The sequence below is a fragment of the Ruditapes philippinarum genome, unplaced genomic scaffold (genome assembly GCF_026571515.1).
Source record: "Ruditapes philippinarum isolate M1 unplaced genomic scaffold, ASM2657151v2 ctg7296_1_1_1_1, whole genome shotgun sequence".
NCBI lineage: Eukaryota > Metazoa > Mollusca > Bivalvia > Venerida > Veneridae > Ruditapes > Ruditapes philippinarum.
The window spans coordinates 8,573-28,867 of record NW_026857675.1 but is presented as its reverse complement, the minus strand read 5'-3'; the positions used below and the strand labels follow the sequence as shown (position 1 = coordinate 28,867).

General features: G+C 35.5%; 2 protein-coding genes across 2 annotated transcripts; both read right to left on the bottom strand.

The window, feature by feature from the left end:
• Positions 1 to 4,743: 4,743 nt before the first annotated feature.
• On the bottom strand, positions 4,744 to 5,952 carry LOC132750565 (uncharacterized). The gene has a single exon (XM_060740568.1). It carries the CDS (start codon positions 5,950 to 5,952, stop codon positions 4,744 to 4,746), a length of 1,209 nt encoding a protein of 402 aa, XP_060596551.1.
• A 10,377-nt stretch (positions 5,953 to 16,329) lies between these two features.
• LOC132750568 (uncharacterized) lies at positions 16,330 to 19,935 on the bottom strand. The gene has a single exon (XM_060740571.1). The coding sequence runs from the start codon at positions 19,933 to 19,935 to the stop codon at positions 17,869 to 17,871; it is 2,067 nt and encodes a 688-aa protein (XP_060596554.1). The 3' UTR covers positions 16,330 to 17,868.
• Positions 19,936 to 20,295: the final 360 nt, after the last annotated feature.

Below are 20,295 nucleotides of genomic sequence, written 5' to 3'. Positions count from 1 at the left end.
GTTAATAACATTCGTTATCGCGATTTTTATAGCTTTTCAAATCCTATTGTTTTTGACAGGCTTGAATGTTTAGAATTTGCATCGTAGGTGAGAATTTGATGTCTGTCAGAAATATGATACTTTAGCTTTTTAAAATAATAATTAATTTTGAAGACACATATATACGATGTTCCTTTACTTTTATTGTTATATGTACATAGGTATTTCTTATTTATAGTCTTATTTATGAACACGAAAAGATACATCTTACACTTTACTGTAACATAACTGTTATAACTTATGGCTGTAAATTACATTATAATATATGTTATAAGTACATATCGATTGAACTGAAATGAAACAAGCAAACCTAATATTGATCAATTAGAATCTACATTTTAAGAGCAGACATTTATAAATGATATTGATTATCTAAAGGACATTCTATAGTACATGTGCAAGGACAGAATTATACTTTCGGAACTTTACAAGCACAAAAAACAACAACAAAGGAGTTGTCGCGTCACTATAACGCATATAATACCAGACTGAAACGAGAAACTCCTTATTCCGTGATTTGTTTGTTTACTGTTTTAGTTATTTATATTTCAAAAGAAGAGTATTTCTGTACTTTGTCCCGTTGACTTACGTTGTTGATAAGTATCAAACATGCTATAAAATCACTATTTCAATGTTATGAAATTAATAATTGCCTGTTTCTAACGAAGTAAAAATATATTTATTTCTGAGGCATAATGTGCTTTTAAAGATGATGTTGAATCGATTTACATTTCTTTTGTTTGAGAACGAACTGTCATGCTACCGAGGCAAAACCAAGACGTATGAAGTTTAAACCTTTATTCCGTAAATCGTTGAATATGGTAAAAAGCTGAAATGATACAAAATAACGCTGTATAACTAACAAATCATCTGGGAAAAATACATGTTAACCAGCAAACTCCGGAGGAGTGTTTGACTACCTCGTAATTCAACAATCGGGTCTTAAACATGAACAATATACAGACTTTTATGTAAAATTGATTAAGTACAATGTTGAAAATAGATAAATACAGAATCCCTAAAGAAAGCCCAACACGGCAAAATTGAAAATGTTGCAGGCTCGGTTTGATTGAGCCTGTTCATGGACGGTACTGGAAAATGCAAGTTACCGTCCACGCCCCCTAGCACCGGCTTAAGCAGAATTCAACATTTATACGTGAAATAGTAAAATTTTGAATTTAGAAACATCCGCAGATGTGTTCATGGACGGCGGTTATCATGGAACCTTCAATGTGACACAAATTTTTTTTTTTGTGCCATTCCATGAAAATGTGCGTATGGTCCCCAAGTATAAAAAGCGTGTGCCTAAACGAGAAAACAATGGGAGGAACTAAATAAAATGGAATTTTGAAAGGGATCAGGGTTATGAAGCCTGCGTATACAGGATTTTAGACGTCAAAGACAAATTTAAAAAGCAGGCAACATATCCTAAAGGGTGATTCAACATTTATTCAAGTGGAATATTGGAAACCACCCAACTAGAAAAATGCCGAAAGTTGAAACTAAAATACCACAAGCACAACAATAATGTCGTGCCTGAACGATCTTCAAGGATCGAAAATATAACATCATTGATTAAATGTACGGGGAGACTTTTTAAAGCCGCCAACGGCACAAATAACACGGATGTGATCATAAATAGATAAATACAGAACCCTAAAAAAAGCCCAAAAAAGGAAAAATTGAAAATTTTGCGGCTGGGTTTGTTTTGAGCCTGTTAGGGAAGGTATGGAAAATGCAAGTTCCCGCCACGGCCCTAGAAACGGCTTAAGCAGAATTAAAACTTTAAAAGTAAAATTTGAAAATTTTGAATTTTAGAAACACCCGAATTGTTCAGAAGGGGCGGTTATCGGGAAACCCTTCCCAATGGAACAAAACCCTTTCCCAAATAAAAAGGCGTTGGCCCCCAAGAAAAAAAAAGCGGGGTGCCTAAAGAAAACAATGTGGGGAAAACTAAATAAAAGGAAATTTTGGGGGATAGGGTTTAATAAAGCCTGCGTATCACAAAATTTAGACGTAAAAAAGAAAAATTTAAAAAGCGGGGCAACATATCCAAAAGGGTGATTAAAACATTTTTTAAAGTAGGAAATATTTGGAACCACCCAACTAGAAAATGCCGAAAAGTTGAACTAAAACTACCACAAGCACACAACAATAATGTCGTGCTGAACGATCTTCAAGGATCGAAAATATAACATCATTGATTTCAATGTACGGGGAGCACTTTTTAAGCCACCTGTTGACACATGTTTGGTAAAAAGTTTTGACTAGTAATAAGAGAAATTCTCCTTACAAAACATTAAAGTAAATATCTTGTGAATATTTCTTAATAAACCACACTAAAAAACACCATAATATGTTTTTGGTACGAAAATGCATGGAACGAAAAATTATGGGTACGAAATAACGCGAGAAACATATTACATTATTCTCACCCTACATTAATTACATTTTAAATTAACTAATTTCCGATTTAAATCAAATTCCAAAATTTGTAAAGAAAGAAAATAAAGTAAAAACCTACACAATGTGGGGCTATGAGGACTTAGAATAATTGATTTTGTATAAAATTTGTACTCCGTTGGAAACAACGGGAAACTAGCGTGGTTGCAAATGTACCAAAAGTACCGAAATACCGAAAAGAACAAAATTCAACAAAAAAATCCTGGAAAACACCTGTTTCCAGTTACACTCCCGTCTGGTATGAATTACCAAACTTCTATGCTCCTTTCTTACATTTAAATTTTGAAACAATACAATTTTGATAAATGAATAACATTGTTAAAACTAAACAGATTTCAAAAATTTAAAACAAAAAATATTATCAATTTTCAAAATATCACCAAAAGAAAAAAATTGAAAATGGATTACGATTTAACAAGTGTAAACTTAATCATACTTATTATTGTACATGAATAATCAAAAGAATTAGTGTTCTTTGTAATTTCTTAAGATAATAGTTTATCCTCCATTGCAATTAAATCAGTTATCAATAGCACAATTTGCTTATTCACACCGAAAGTTACTGTTATTCACATTGTTCAACCAAGAAGAAACCAATTCCGTGATAGGACGCACATAGCTGTTTTGGTTCCAGCCTTCGTTATTGTTACTTCCACTGTACGGATTTTGCCATCACGACTAGCGAATACTCTGCTGACAACACCAATTGGCCAATGATTCCGGTGGAGTTCAACGTCCTTCACAAGTACCAAATCACCTTCTTTGATGGATTGTTCATCATGTAACCATTTCTTTGTGATTTGAAGTGTTTGGAGATATCCATTTTTCCATTGCTTCCAAAAGTTTTGGGCTAAAACCTGCACATACTTCCACTGTGCCTTATAAATGTCTTTCAAAGATAAAGATGAGTCCAAACCTTCTAATGGTTCAACTTTCTGAGTAAGAAGCATCGCAGGAGTCATCACTTCTGGGTCTTCAGGGTCCAATGAAATGGGAGCAATAGGTCGCGAGTTAATGATTGCACTCACTTCATACATAAAGGTACAGAGAATTTCGTGAGTGAGTTTGAGAATGAGGTCTTTAATCTAGAAATCAAGTACCCTTCGGGTAAAAACCAATGAGCCCTTTCCCCAAACGCCCCCCATGTGGGCGGGCATGTGGGGGGGTTAAAAATGCCCCATTTTATTTGTAGCCCCTTTTAAAAAATTTTTTCAGGTCCATTTTTAAAAAAAACCTTCAGCTTTAAATTTCATCAAAAAGCCCCCGAAAAAAATTTTTTCCCTTGGGGCTGAACGTACTTCCTTGACCGGCCCTCTGAGTGCGACAAATTTTTTATTGCTTGAAAAAGGGAAAGAACTGTCTTTTCTTTATAAATTTTAAAAATGGACAGCTAAATTTAGAACAAGAAAAGTTAAATAGCCCTTCGTTTGCTCTCTGCCATGCCTCCTCTAGTTCTGCGAGCAACAACGTTCCACGGGCCAAAAGTATCCACACCAACTACTGTAAACGGTACTCCTGGAGCGACTCTCTCTTGTGGTAAATCTGACATACGCTGGGTGAGGAACTTCCCTCGTAGTTTGCGACATATCACGCACTGATGAAGGATACTGTTGATTTGACGCTTTGCACCAACTAACCAAAAACCATTTGTACGAAGAGTACTTTCTGTCATAAGTCTGCCTTGGTGATGAATCTTTTCATGATAATGTCGAATAAGCAGTGTGGCTATATGTGATTTCTTTGGTATAATAATGGGCTGCTTCACATTATTAGGTAGATCTGCTCTGCTAATACGTCCTCCAACTCTTAAAACACCATGATTGTCAACAAAGGGTCTCAGTTTAACAATACTGCTGCTCTTTGGAATACTATTCCCTTCAGAAAGTAACTCTACCTCTTTCGCAAAAAAGTCTTGTTGCACAGCTTGAAAGACAAACGTTTCAGTTTCATGTGTCAGTTCAATGTCAGACTTTACTTTCTTGAGACTTCTTGAAAGAGGAACAACGTTTCTTTAAGAGCATAAAGGCCCTTATAAGTGAAGTCCATCTCGAAAAATTTTCAAATTTTTCAGTAATGTTTCGTATCGTAATTGTTTTCAATGTTTTGACAAGTGGTCGAAGTTCACCCGGTCTTCATCAGGATTGATGAGATTAAAGATCTCTGATGGTTGATTTTCTTGGAGACTGCTTTCATCTAAACTCGTTTGAATTTCTGTTTTCTCATGAATTCCTTTATTGCGATCTATGACACGTCTTTGATCCAAACGCTATCCAGTGACACAGAGGAACATCTTGTGGCAAGATCTGCGGGATTTTTATTTGTTGAAACATATCTCCATTGTTCAGTTCTTGTAACATTGAGTATTCTTTCAACACGATTACTGACATATGTGTAGAATCGACGAGTCTTATTGTATATGTACCCTAAAACCACTTTGCTATCTGTATAAAAGATCATTTCACTCAGCGGAATATCTAACTGTACTGATACAATCTCTGCTATTTCTGTAGAAAGAACTGCGGCACACAATTCGAGTCTGGGAATACTGTGTCCTTTCATTGGTGCTAATTTAGCTTTGCCAAGAAGAAAGCCAGAATGTACACAACCTTCAGAATCGGTCAAGTTGAGGTACGATACAGAAGCTATTGCCTTTTCTGAAGCATCAGAGTAGATTGAGACAGAGACACCGGTAGCGAGACTGTATGAAAACTGAGTGAACATGCGTGGAATACTTATAGTCTGCAATTTTTCAACAGATTCCCTCCATTCCTGCCATTTAGTAACATGGTCTGTAGACAATGGAACATCCCAATCAAGACCGGACGAAATAGCTTCACGAAGAAGAATTTTCCCTGTGATGGTTATTGGAGCAATAAACCCGAGCGGATCATATATACTGTTTATCATGGAGAGAACACCTCTTCTTGTAACAGGCTTTTCACCTAACTGAACACTGAACACGAAGTGGTCTTTCTTAAGATCCCAAACCAAACCGAGACTGCGTTGTGTTGGTAGAACATCCGTCCCAAAATCTAATGATTTCAATTCGCCTCCTAAGTCTTCAGGAGGAAAAGCGCCCAAAACCTGTAAGTCGTTCGAAGCAACCTTGTGTAATCTTATATTTCCTCCTTTCTTCAAGGCAGTTTGTGTTTTCTTCAACAGTTCTATAGCTTCGCGAGATGTTGGTCTTGATGTTAACGCATCGTCAACATAGAAATCTCTTTGCACAAATTGTTTCACATCTTCATCTGCAGTTTGGACTGCCTTCCTTAAGCCATATGTTGCAACTGCAGGAGAGGCACTATTGCCAAAAACGTGTACACACATTCTGTATTCAGTGAGGTCTTTATCTGGGTTATTTTCACTATACCAGAAGAATCTCAGAAAATCTCGATGCTTTGTAGAAACCCTGAATCTATAAAACATTTGTTCAACATCTGTTACGTACATATGTATGTACTGAGTTATTGCGCCAATATTAGCGTCACGTTTAGCGTGACGCGCCTTTTTATATGTTATTGTATTGACGTCATTATATGAGTTGACTTCCGGTAATCAGAAATAAAACAACGTTATTGAAGAACCAGTGCAATCTTTTGATTATTTAGTGTTTACACAACATTTTGGTCCCGCGAACCGGATAACACTATGACAACAAAATTACGTTCTATACAGAAGGGTCACAAAGGTGCAGTTACACGACTACTGAACAAATTCGAGATAATTCAGCGGGAGGCAGCCGATTACGAGGAACTTGTGACGATTATTGACTCCCTCAAACAGAAACAGCAGACGATCACGGATATTCACGAAAAGATCCTTGATTCTTTTCAAGACGAAGAAGAAGAACAAATAGAAACAGAAATTCTTGAGCATGATGAGTATATATACATGTTAAAAACCAAGATACAGAAAGATACATGATTTTAGGAAGGTATCAATTTCAAATTTGAACTACAATTCCCCAGCTCTAAACCCTAATGCTCAGCCATTTTCAAGCGTCCGTATCAGCGAAACATCCGAGAATTTGTGCGCCAGGTATCAGCGAGAATACTTCCCAGATTCATTTCTTTACCGTCGTTATCTCAAAGCTCAGTATATCACAAATTACCAAAGTTAGATTTGCCGAAGAACGACGGAAATGTCCTTGATTGGTGTTCATTCTGGGATTCTTACGAGTCTGCTATACACACGAATGTTTCAACTTAGCGGAGTACAGAAATTCAATTACTTGAAGTCGGTCTTAAAAATGAAGCTTTGCAAACAATAGCTGGATTTGCCTTAACTAATGTTAATTATAAACAGGCTATTTCATTGTTACATGAGAGATATGGTCAAAAGGACAGAATTATACAAACTTACATGAAAGCATTACTAGAAGTTCCAGCACCCAGGTACACTATACAGAGTGTTAGAAAATTCTATGATACAACAGAGACATATATCAGAGCATTAAGCTTCACTGAATCAGAATGATACCACATACGGTTCACTACTTACACCGGTTATCCTTCAAAAACTACCACCAGATGTCAGAACAAACATTACACGTGCGCACAGGGATACAGTCGTGGACTTTGCGTGAATTGATGAAAATGTATACTGAATGAAATCAATATTTTAGACGCTGGAAATTTGCTGAATACCCTCAAGACTTCATTCCGACAGCAACTTTTCTAACAAAATCTGATTCTAGTAGAACAGAAAGAAAAAATTACACCCATACCAAGCAACTTACGATCACATAGACAAAGATGCGTGTTTTGTAAGGGAGAGCACTCTTGTATAGACTGTGCAAAATTTAAGATCGTGAACAGAGAATGAATATAGTGAAGGAGAGAAGGCTATGTTTTAATTGTCTGGGAAACCACAAGATTACAGACTGTAAGTCTAAATTTAAAGTGTAAATATGCTCACGCAGACATCATACTAGTATTTGTGGAGTAGAAAAAGAAGCCAAATCTACAGATAAGTATCCTGTTATCAACAATGAGAAAAGAACTCCACTTCGGTATTACATTCTGCTCACTCTACCACACCAGGTCCTGTGTTATAAAAGACAGCAGTTTCCCATGGTAACCTCAAAAGTACCTCCATTTCTGCCAAATCCTATTTGATGAAGGTTCCCAGAGTTCATTTATAAGTGAACACCTAGCCCAAAATTACAATTGGAGCCCACCGGAAGTGAAACTTTATACATGTCGGGGTTCGGAACACAGAGCGTCGCGTGCGACATTTAAGCAGAGCAACGTGTATTTAGAAACAGCAGAAGAAAATATCCTATAAATTGTTTTCGATAGTGCCTGAAATTTCCATGCCACTGAAATCTTATCACAAACATGCTGGTCACCTTCCTTACCTGAAAGGGCTCAAACTCGCACATCCAGTCCGTCAGGAGATGAAAGATTTTTGATATCGAGATTCTTATTGGTGCTGATCATTTCACTGGGACGTTATACAAGATCAATTATTAGAGGAGACGGGCCCTACAGCTATACTGTCTAAAATCGGATACCTTCTATCATGACCATTGAAAACAGGTACTCTAAATAAATTCTACGTCGATTCCCGTATCCATGATGAACGTTATTACTATGAAAACACCAGATGTTGTAAATTTAGGTAGCCAAATTTTTGGGAGTGGAGTCCATTGGAGTTTGAACAGAAACCAAACCAACAGTTAAACTTTGAGAAACAAGAAGAGTATCAGGACAATAGTATTCTACGTACTAGTAATGGACAATACATTGCCAAATTACCATGGAAAGATGACCATCCCTTTCTATCAAGTAACGAACATAAGCCGACGAAGAACTATGAATGTTATAAATAGATTGAAAAAAGACCCAGAACTTTCTAAAGAAATAATGGATATATTTTTACGAGCAGGAACCAGAGAGGATTTATAAAGAATGTTATAAAGCCATTATCACAGTATAGACGACACATTAGTCCCGACCCATTATTACCATCGATTAAAAAGTACACTACATTCCCATCATCCTGTGAGAAAAAGACTCGGCAAACCACACCCATTCGTATCGTTTATGATGCATCTTTTGATTATTTACGTGTTTACACAACATTTGCAACAGTATTGCCCAACTCATGAGAAAAACCCTGCAGACCTTTGTTCGAGAGGACTTACCTACGAAAAAATTCAAAAATAATCCATTGTGGATGCATGGCCCCCTACATGGCTGACGGATGAGAGAGCATTTCCAAGGAACGATTACAAGTTTGTTGAATATGACAATCCCACATGTGAAACAACTGTCCTTGACAGCCTCAAAATACTCATTACAAACACCAAATATTATAGAGATTCTAGATCTTCCAGAGATTATAATTCATATATGAAACTATTACGTGTTACGGCCCCTACGTCAACCGATTTGTTAATAATTGCAGACGTTCAGAGAAAATACGTGGACCTTTAGAGACACACGAGGATGGATGTAGCAGCCAGAACAACTAATAATACACGTGCAACGACAAAAATTTCCCAGAAGTGATAAAGTACCTGTTAGAAAACAAATCTAGCAGATCAAGAAGACGCAACTATAGTAACACACAGCTAGATCTTTTTATGGATGACGATAAGCTAATTCGTTGCGGCGGTAGATTACCTAATGCACCGTTACAAGAAAGCACGAGATTCCCGTACCTTCTTCCGTCTAAACATCAATTTACAGACCTTATCATAAAGGACGCACATATTGTTCAGTTCATTCCGGTACAGCAAGTACTGTCACATTTCTTCGTCAAAAGTACTGGATTCCAAGTATTCGTCAACGTGTCCGGAAAATTGTTCGCTCGTGCGTTTCACGTGCCGCAAGGTAACAGGTAAAGCATATAGTATTCCGCGACGCCCCACCTTTACCGAGCAACAGATTTGAAACAAGCACCACCATTCACTGTGACAGGGATAGATTTCCACTGGAGCATTGACAGTAAAAACACCTCATGGAGATCTACAAAAGGCAGATATATTTGTCTTTTCAGGTGCGCAAATACACGAGCTATCCATTTAGAGATTGTGCCAGATATGACTGTGGAATCATTCATTTTGGCTCTACGCGTTTCTTCAGTAGAAAATCAATTCCAAAAATTATAATGTCGGATAACGCCCTTTACATATATAGCCACTGCCAAAATCCTGAAGGGACCGAAGATTCTTGGAACACACCTATATTCATGGACTTTTATCCCGCAACATGGCCCCTTGGTATGGGTGGTTGGTGGGAGAGACTTATAGGTATTACCAAGACATGTATCAGAAAAGTGCTTTGGAAATCATTAATAAGCATGGAAGTTCTTCGTACACTTGTAACAGAAATAGAATGCATTATTAATGACCGCCCTCTTACATATACATATACAGATACCAAAGATGAAGAACCATTAACACCATCTCATCTAACTATACGGGGACGAAGGATTACCTCCCCTATTTATTCCAGACGACAGAGATCCCACAACAAAGGGAATTAACCCAAGAATCGGCCGGTAAATTTTGTTCAGATTTAAGACTGCCCAGCGCTTGATCATTTTTGGTCAGATGGAAACACGAATACCTCACATCGTTGCGAGAGTTTCACAGAAAACTCTGGTAACCATGGACAATATCAATGTTGGTGACGTGGTTCAAATACATGACGAGTATTTACCAAGGAATCGCTGGTTCATTAGGAATATAGAAGATGTACAACTGGCGGTGATGGACATATTCGAGCAGCCCGTGTTAGATCCAGACGAGGAATTACTACACGACCTATTGCCAAGCTGTACCCACTAGAACTTAAGTAATTAACATTGTACACGTGATTCACGTGCATTGCCGGCACCAATTTTTCGCGCATGCCTTTAAAACATAAAGTGACATTTGCAATTCGTTATATATAATCAGTGAAACTTTACCGGTTCATTGCAATAAGAGTATAATAACAATGATTTAAAACTAATTGCAATAGTGTTTACTATCAGAGACAGTTTATGAATTTAATTGATTGATCGAACTTGTATTTAATTCACTAGATATATCTGATTTCAAAGTTTCTAAGTTACAATACTTCATTTCATTGAATTTCAGTTTGTACAATTATTATTTTATTTAATATGATCTTGAACAAGCATTGTGGCCCCGGAGTGTTACGTAACATATGTATGTACTGAGTTATTGCGCCAATATTAGCGTCACGTTTAGCGTGACGCGCCTTTTTATATGTTATTGTATTGACGTCATTATATGAGTTGACTTCCGGTAATCAGAAATAAAACAACGTTATTGAAGAACCAGTGCAATCTTTTGATTATTTAGTGTTTACACAACAACATCAGCAGAAATGGCCACTTCATCTTTACGGAATCTAAGCAGGACGCCAAGTAGACTGTTTAGTCATGTCTGGACCAGACATTAAGACACTATTTAAAAGAAATCCATGAAATGTGGCAGAAGAGTCGAATAGTCCCCGTAACTGCTCAGGCTTTTTCGGATGATACACCCCGAGAGAGGTAAATACCAGCACTCACTTACCTCTTTCTAAAGGTAATGCACTTTCACATGCTTCATTGTTGATAATCTACTCATGAAATTAACAAAATGTTCTCTCTTAACTGGGTTTCTTTTGAGATTGGCATCTAGGATTTGAGCCCGCCGCAAAACCTGATGTTTATTGTGAGGCAACTTTGATCTAATTTGACTTAAAAGGTAAAGGTGCAGTCCAAAAACCGTCTGATGCTACTTTCATTTCTCATCCATGAGTCGAAGAAATTGCTTATCTTCAATCGAAAGGCCAAGTTGATTGTCCTTGTTCGTTCGTACAAAAAGTTTGATCTTCGCCACACAGTAAAATCATGATTCAATGACTTGGAACTTTCTTTCAAACTCAGTGTATAAGGACAAGGTTCCATATATGTAGACTGTCCAGTGGATAGTACATGAGTCTTTTTTACGGAAACTGTATCTGGTAAGTGTAAAGCGTCCTGAACAAACTTCTCCTATAATAACCCATCCAAGTGGCAATCTTTGAGCAAATGGGGTGCCTTTCTGACCGGTTATTTGTTCAAGCACATAGATGTACCTCTGGAAGGTCCCTTCCTATCAAAACTGAATGTTCATCATTTTCTATTTTAGGTATTTCTTTTACAATACATTTAAGATGATCATAGGCTTCAGCTACTTCTCGTGTAGGTATCTCTGAACGTTCATTTTGGAATATCTCGTCGCATTCTGTGACTATAGGTAAAATTGTACAAGCAAAGAACCATCCACTGCCCTTACACACATATTATTTGTCCTACGGCCATACCTAGTTACACGGGCCAGAGCATGATGACAATGTATATGGAGTTGCTTCAGTATGTACATTTAATTTGTCGAACAGTTCCATGGTTCCCATCTTCCGTTACTCTGATCATCGATGATAAGCATATACCCCGTAACAGGTTTTTTCTAAATGACCCTGCGGATTACATCTACTAGCACAGTTTTACTGCAAGTGCTGCCTAGAATTGTCTCCAACAGAGAAAGTAACTTAGAGTTCAAACCTTGCTTTCCCTTGGACTCCCCGCCGTCGTCTTTCTGGGTCCTTTCTATTGCATCCGAAGACGCATGACCCTTTGGCCGCATTTTACGCAGCCTCCTTCTGTTTTGCAGTCTCTTGCAACATGTTTACTGAATCTAAGCACCTGTAACAAAATTCTTTTTTCTTTCAGAAAATTTTTTTTCTCCATTAGTGACTTTTTAATTTTGAATCTTGGCATACCAAGTGGTAGTTTCCTAACAAATTCTATTTACACCATGAAGACGAATCAAAGTAAGGCCAGTAAAGAAAGACAGTATGTTGGGTTACTTTTCACCCAATATTCAATTTCACAAAACGAATGTAGGCCCGTATAAGGTATGTTTGGGGTTTCTTTTCAAAAATAAAATTCCAGTTTTGGACATGTCTTTATAGTCAATTCTTGGGAATTCTTCTAACCTTCTTTTCAGAGTTGCTTCGACAAGTTCTGATCTTCCATATTGTTCATCCAAAAGACCCCCTATTTTTTTCCTTTGCTTTTCAAAATTTTTTGTATTTGAGCTTTTGCCCTTGCTGACTTGTAATTTGGGCTAAAACTTATGAGCAAATCAAACCCCTTCTGCATTTTTGGCAAAGTTTCCCCAATCATTTTGAAGCTGCTTCCAGGGAAACAAAGGTTTCTGGTTTTTATCAACTGTGTGAAATTGAAAGCTGTAAATCCTTTTTATTAAAAATTGTGATAAAATGGTGGGGATATCAATGTCCTTCTGTTTAAAGATCGTGGTTAAAGGCTGGACCTAGGATTAAGATGTAGAGTTTTCAATATAATTTTGGGAAAAAATTTCCTTTTTATTATATTTCATTTCAACATTTGTGAGTCTGATCTTTATTTTTATTTTTAAATTTCAAAATGTTTGGGGATATTTTTCTCTGCTTCTTTTCTTTCGCATTTTGCCTTTGCAATTTGTAATTCTTCTTGAGCGATTGCTTTTTCTTTCATTATATCTGCTTCCTTCTTTTTGTACTCGAGATTGGCTCTGTGTAAAATAGTGTTATGTGACTTTATAGACAGCTTGTCAGCTCTACTTGCAGCTTTGCTCTCCAGCATGTTTAATCGTATGTCACGTAAACATTTTGTTTCTGTAAGCACCAACTGTTTTCTTCTTGAATGGTATTTTTCTGTGGCAGTCAGTTCTTCAAGTGATTCATTACTGTGAATTGGCGTAAAAAATGTCTCATATAAGTCATTTTGAACTTCATACTTCTGGAAGTAATTTTGCCAAATCAGTTTCTAAATCTCTGCATTTTTCTATGTTGGGATTTTTCATGGTCACATATGTTTGTGGATGTCGACAATTAAACTTTCTACGCTATCCCATGCCTTATCCAAGTCAAATGTGAGTTTACTTCTTCTATTCTCATATATTTCTTTCCCAGCTTCTGTGAGGGTTCTTTCGCGCTTTTCTCTATCCATCGCTTCTTCTGGAGGAACTCCATCTTTTTCTTCAAATGTTGACATAGTCGTATTGTCTTTTTACTGTCATGCTACCGAGGCAAAACCAAGACGCATGAAGTTTAAACCTTTATTCCGTAAATCGTTGAATATGGTAAAAAGCTGAAATGATACAAAATAACGCTGTATAACTAACAAATCATCTGGGAAAAATACATGTTAACCAGCAAACTCCGGAGGAGTGTTTGACTACCTCGTAATTCAACAATCGGGTCTTAAACATGAACAATATACAGACTTTTATGTAAAATTGATTAAGTACAATGTTGAAAGACACATGTTGGTAAAAAGTTTTGACTAGTAATAGGAAAATTCTCCTTACAAAACATTAAAGTAAATATCTTGTGAAAAATTTTTAATAAACCCCCTAAAAAAAATAAAGTTTTGGTACGAAAATGATGGAAGAAAAAAAAGGGTACAAAAATAAAGCCCAAAAAAAATTACTTATTTTCCCAATTAATTTCATTTTAAAAAACTAATTTTGATTTAAAACAATTCCCAAAATTTTTAAAAAAAGAAAAAAAAGTAAAAACCCACAAGTGGGGCATGAGGATAGAATATTGTTTTGTATAAAAGTACCGTTGGAAAAAAGGGAAAAAGCGTGGTTTCAAATGTACCCCAAAATACCCGAAAATACCCCAAAAAAAAAAAATTTTAACAAAAATTGAACACCTTTCCGTACGAAACACTAATATTTTTTTTTTTTAAAATTTTTTTTTAAACTTGTTTTATAAAAATTTTAATTTCGTCATTATTATTAAAACACGGAAAAAAGTGTCTTATTTTGTAAATGTTTTAAATTTTTTGCAATTTGTCTGTGAAAATTGGGTCGCTTCAAGAAGAAATTAAAGGACAATGTTGGTCTTTATATAGAAATTATGTTTTTACTCTTTATCTCGCGCACTTCTAATACCTATTAAGAGAAGAAATAAAAGTTGAATATGAAATAGGAATAAGTAAGTTTTACGCCAAAAATAAAAATAGATAAAAGTCATATGTTGGTAGGTCCGTCCGTCAATGTGCCGCATCAAACATTGTTCGACCAAAAATAGAGAAAGCTTAAGCGAACAGTACTCAGACTGAGGGGAGGCTGTCATGACCTGTTTATGACTTCTAATGATTTTAAACTGAACAAGTTAGTTGTCAAAGTCACTCCAGCCTTGACCATTACAATCTTGTCTTTAATCATATCTTAAAGAAAGTTCTGGTCTTTGGTGGAATGGAAGTACGTAATGACATTTAGAAGACCAAGATTGAACTGAAGGCCAGTAGGTCAAACGTCATGGTGACATTACCACCAAACGCTAACCTACATACGACTTCGGATATGGTAGGGTGATAAAATGACTAAATTGCTAATAAAGGGAACAATGGTGTATACATGTTGCACAAATGTCTTTTTTTATTGATGACTAGTCGAACAGTTTATGCACATTTATTACCGTTGTCCACAGTCTGTCCACTCTACCTCAATGAGATCATACTGACCTAATATCTTATTTGTCTCTTTATACATGAATATCTACATATGAGCGTGTGTTTGGTTTGGTTAATCCCATCACAAAGAACTAACCAGATGGGAGAGTATAAATTACATTTATATCTTGATTACATTAAATAAAGGGGTATTCTATAATTTATATCTGTGCACGTGTTTACGTGTACCATAACTCCCGTCACAAAATCGTCAGTATGTAAGCTATGTTGGAAGTTAAAATTATAAGAGTAAAATAAGCAGCAGTTTCAAATTAACTTAGTTTACAGGGCGGAGACGTTTACATTTGTGAGGAAGATACCGTGCTTTATAATAGGCCAGTGACTTTATAAAAATCTCAGTTTAAAGTAACATTTTCGTAAAAATACCCTTTAAAGGAGGCATGTCAGGAACGTATTTCCCCATGTCTGCATATCTTGTGATGACAAAAGTGGTAATCTACTAGCATGCTGTTGCCTCTCTACCAAGACTTCGTAGTTCCGAGACCAGTTTATGTCTCAACCATGTTTTATCGTAAAGCATCAGTACTTGTGTAGCAAATAAAATTGGTAGATGGCAGAAAACAGAGTTTTAAAAATGAAATTTTCATTGTGTATTTGGCTATCTTTACTTGTATTTGTAACATGAATACATACGAGTGGCATGTTTAATTACGATTCGTGTTTCTGTCAGCATTAGAGAGCAACAATTCTACAGGTAAGAAAAATAGAAATAGAAAGGCTCTCTTGGTTGAAACAGGCGTGATTTCTGCCTCCGTATCATCATTCTTGTCTGTTTATATAAGTCACATAATAATAATTGAGTGTTTGTCAAATGAATAGACCTAATGCTCAAACCAAGCTTTAAACAAAGTCATGACACGATTTAAATTATTTTACATACGGTATAAAATTATGTGGCAGTTTGAAATTTAGTTGTAACAGATCTAAATCAGCCATAAACACACGGAACTCGAAAACTCGGTACTATCATTTTGCATCACTCGTTTTAAATCGCAAGGTAACTGTCACACACTATATTTATCTAAATGTGACGGATATTCAGCTCTAAACATTCAATGGATAGTGATAACGCTCTTATTGAGCTGAAGTAATAATACAAAATAACTACTTTATATTTTTATTCGTATTAAAAGTTAAAAATGAAATTACTCTTACATTTAAATTGTTCTTGTAGTCAATGATAATGTTAACGTCATATTGCTCCAACTTGTTGGATGAAATTATTTTCTCTCATAGGGAACATAATGTCTTTACAGCAAGAATCGGAAGAAATTGTCCATAAAAAGCAAAAACAAAAGTTCAAAGTGTCTTTATTTGCGCAAAGTGAAATACATCGTTATTGCCTTTTTGTATTTCGAAAGGGAGCAAACATCTGAATGGTTTCTATGTTATATTGATTGTCTCCCGTTAACATAAGTTATAAATTAATACAACGTAAACAATATTAAAGTCCTCTTAATAAGTTTCTGTATGTAATTTTTATGCAATAATGAACAACAAATCAATAGATATATAAAATAAAAACAAATATGAAGATAAATGATATGAAAATTAAAAAAGTAATCCTTTTTTTCACCACATTTTATTAAGGTGTTGTAAAGAGTTGATAAGTAACATAATTCATTGTTATGTCAGTCCTCATCTAAATGTTGTTGTGTGTTTTTCCGAATATCATCAGAGCCAGTTAATTTTCAAATAAAAGGTCAATATTTCTATTGTTTATAGATTATTTAGGGATACCCAAAAAGATCGTCCCTTTCAGCCTTTATCAGCCTGATAAAATTGATATCAAAAGACAGTGGCGTGTTATTCTCTATATGATGGTGTGACAAAATAGCTTTGTATGGTAGTTTATATGAGCTTGTTATAATTATGGTAGTTTTATATGATATATTTATAAGATGGTTTGACATGAGTATATGATGTGTATTATAATTCAGTGTTGTTATATTTTTCTGATCTTTCGGGATCATTTTGTCCAGCACTATTAAGTCTTGAGAATTGAGTATCGCTCAAGCGATTGCTAGGGGCGTGAGGGATGTTGCACTTTTTCATTATCCCTCATGTACAGACTCGATCAACCCGAGTCAATTTTGCTGTTTTTAATGCTTCCGACAGATCACTGTTTTCCAGATATTTTTAATATATTAGGTAGTGTTGTATGATAGTGTAATATAATGGTGTGATATCATAGTGTTACATGGTAGTGCAATGTGTACACTCAGGTGTGATACAATTTTTGTGCCGGTCGGATTTGATACATGCATTAAATGTAGAAAAATATGTACACACATAAATAAGGTTACATGAATAAACCAAAAATAAATTTTCAAAAAATGAGAATTACATGTATAGTGCAAATGTATCTGGACGACATCCGAAAAAGCCTTTCCCAGAAAGTCAAAGTTTTATATTATATATATTTTTTGTTCTTTTAATGCAACTGATTACTTAAATTGAAAAAAACTAACTGAAAGTTTAAAAATGAAATTTGAACAATGAAAAATTTGAAAAGTTATTTGAGAGAATTATATAATTCTTTTATTGGTAAATAATAAAGATATTGTCGAAATATTGAAATAAAAAGTTCACAAAGGATAAATGTAGTCCTAGAGAAGAAGGAAAATCTGAAAAACGGTTTCCTTTGAAAAGCAATATATTAAACAAACAAACAAAAAGAAGTCGAAATAACTGGTGAACCCCTAATGTGTCTGATAAATTATGGACATGTATATTACAAATTGAAATATTTATAACCAAAGAGAACATTTTCTGACAACGTCCAAGACCTTGATACGTTGTAGAATAAAAGTATTTTTATATATCAAAAGTTTATACATCTCTTAATCCTTTCGTGTCGGAAAACTCTTTTCTAAAAGTAACATAGCCAAACATTTTATATTTCAACTCTGAAAACAATGAATCTTCTTCAATATCTGAACACGAAAGATATCGACGAAGCGAGTCAACAATTTGTTCCCTAAGATCAATATCAAGGTCTAAACCTTTACCACAAAAAGCACCCCGTAAAATATGCCTTATCCCGTCCTTTCCACCGAAATGATTCACATAGCTCCGCAATTTATGATCCATAATACTAAGTCCAACAATGAGCATCACGACATCCTCTATATTTTTGTCTGCCATGTTCTTATCTATTTGTGCTATATCTGTCTGACCGTTTGTCAGAACAGCATGCACTAATTTAATAATTTGAAGGTTATCACTCCCTTCATCTTGTAGACAAAGTTTAACTGTGTCCACTATGGCTTCTATCAGCGGAGAACATCCATTTGCATTTCTATTTTCATTGACACCTCTCTGAAAGTCTATCATGGCTTCTTTCGTCCTTTGGAGATATTCATTTCTCCCTCCGTCAGCAGACATTTCTAAAATGCAAGAAATCTCGTCTTCTGTCAGCAAGACTTCTTGTGCACTCCTTTCATTCAAACCTATATAAAATTCTAAACTTTTCATAGGACTTGATTTAACTTCATCAACGCATGTCAGTAAGATTTCGTAATCAGTGTCTTCAAAGTCAACAAACATATTGTTACTTTCTACAAAGTAATGACTTAGTTTCTTACTCCGAAGTGCATCTGTAAGAGAATCCAAAGCTTTTTTCAGAAGATAAGAAACTGATTCCATTTCTTCCACTTTTTCTTCATACACCCAAAACATCAAATGTTTTATGTGATAAGTTTTCAATGTCAGCTCTTTTCTAATTTCAGCATGACGCTTTTCAATTATACCCTTTAAGAAAGCTTTCATGATCAAAAATACTTTCTTCTGCACTGGAGAAATTGACAACATCATCTCTTTCTCTGGCAAATTAAATGACAAACAAAAATCCTTTTCTGGATTTGGATTTACCGGTGACATTCTTGCTGCGACGAAAACGTTTGCATTGAAAATTCTGTCAACCCTCTCCGGGGGCCAATTTAATTTTTCTACCCGAGTTTTCCATTTCTCCATACATCTAAGCGTCCCTTTTATCTTTAGAACAGGCACAAAGTCTTTATGACTTGTCTCCGTAAAAGTTGCTCTAAATGCCGCTGTGTCGACACATTCCAAATTATTTTTGAATTTTTTCAATTCATATAGGACATTCTCGTCTTCATCGTTGCTGTTTGAACAATGACTGCTATCATTGTGCGGTCGTTGATAAAAGATTTTATCTTGCTTAAGAATCTCTCCGATTATCTGAGCAAAAAAGGTTATCCCTCCATTATCTTTTTTCCTTTCAGCCAGTTTCCCTATTTCATATAGTCTTCTATAAATTTTCTTTTCATGGTCATGAATTTCTACATTCTTCAAACCCTTAGACCAAACACTTTTACTTCTTTCCGCGCCTGTGTTAGGTAATTTTTGTCTGATATCTTCTACACCTTCGTCCAACTTAAATTCTCTATATTTCGTTATTTGTAATCCAACTTTTGAAGATACTGTCAGCATTGTTAAGTTTTCTCCAGCTTCGGGCAGTTTATCCATTTGAGCAGTAACAGGTAAATAAACCGCCCTAAGTATAGTAAACAGCTCTGGTCCTACACTGCGTAAATCTTTAGTTGAAAGGTATTTACCTTGAATAATCTCACATCCATGGTTATGCAACGAATCTGCTGTTATCCACACGTAACACGGTGCGTATTCATTTTGAACTAGGTTTTCAACAGGAATCTCCAGTTTCCCAGATACGAGTAAGAAATCTGCATCACCATCATCTTTGGGGTACGCAAGTTTGGAGAGCTCGCCTGTGCTACCAACAAGGTGCACCCTTTCTCTTCCAAACTTACTGAGGAAACAATTTACCGAGTTAACATATCGTGCGTATCGTATATCATTTTTGCTTGGTTTAGCACGCTCTTCAAGGGCTGATATGCATCTTTCTTTATACGACATTATCAAGTTTCTGGTTTCTGAAAAAAAGAGATTAAGAATGAAATATATTTGATTATTTTATACAATAAATAGAAGTAACTGATTCATCTCACGCTTACAGCCCAATCAGCTTGGCCCAAAAATGTTTTAGTTTCCCGTAGTATTAGAATGTCATAAATTGACTTCTATTTTATACTGAGAAATCCTTTTATAATCAGTATTAATGTCATATTTATTCGGTATGTCGAATGTTTGTCTTTTGATTAAAAAATAGACGCTTTCACTTGAAACTCCGTTACTTAAAAACAGATCAATTTTCATATACATGTATCATGATGTGAACCAAAAGAATCATGTGGAAATTGAACGTTGCAAAATTGC

Coding starts and splice junctions, on each gene's coding strand:
- LOC132750565 (XM_060740568.1), bottom strand. CDS start 5,952: ATGTACGTAACAGATGTTGAACAAATGTTTTATAGATTCAGGGTTTCT.
- LOC132750568 (XM_060740571.1), bottom strand. CDS start 19,935: ATGTCGTATAAAGAAAGATGCATATCAGCCCTTGAAGAGCGTGCTAAA.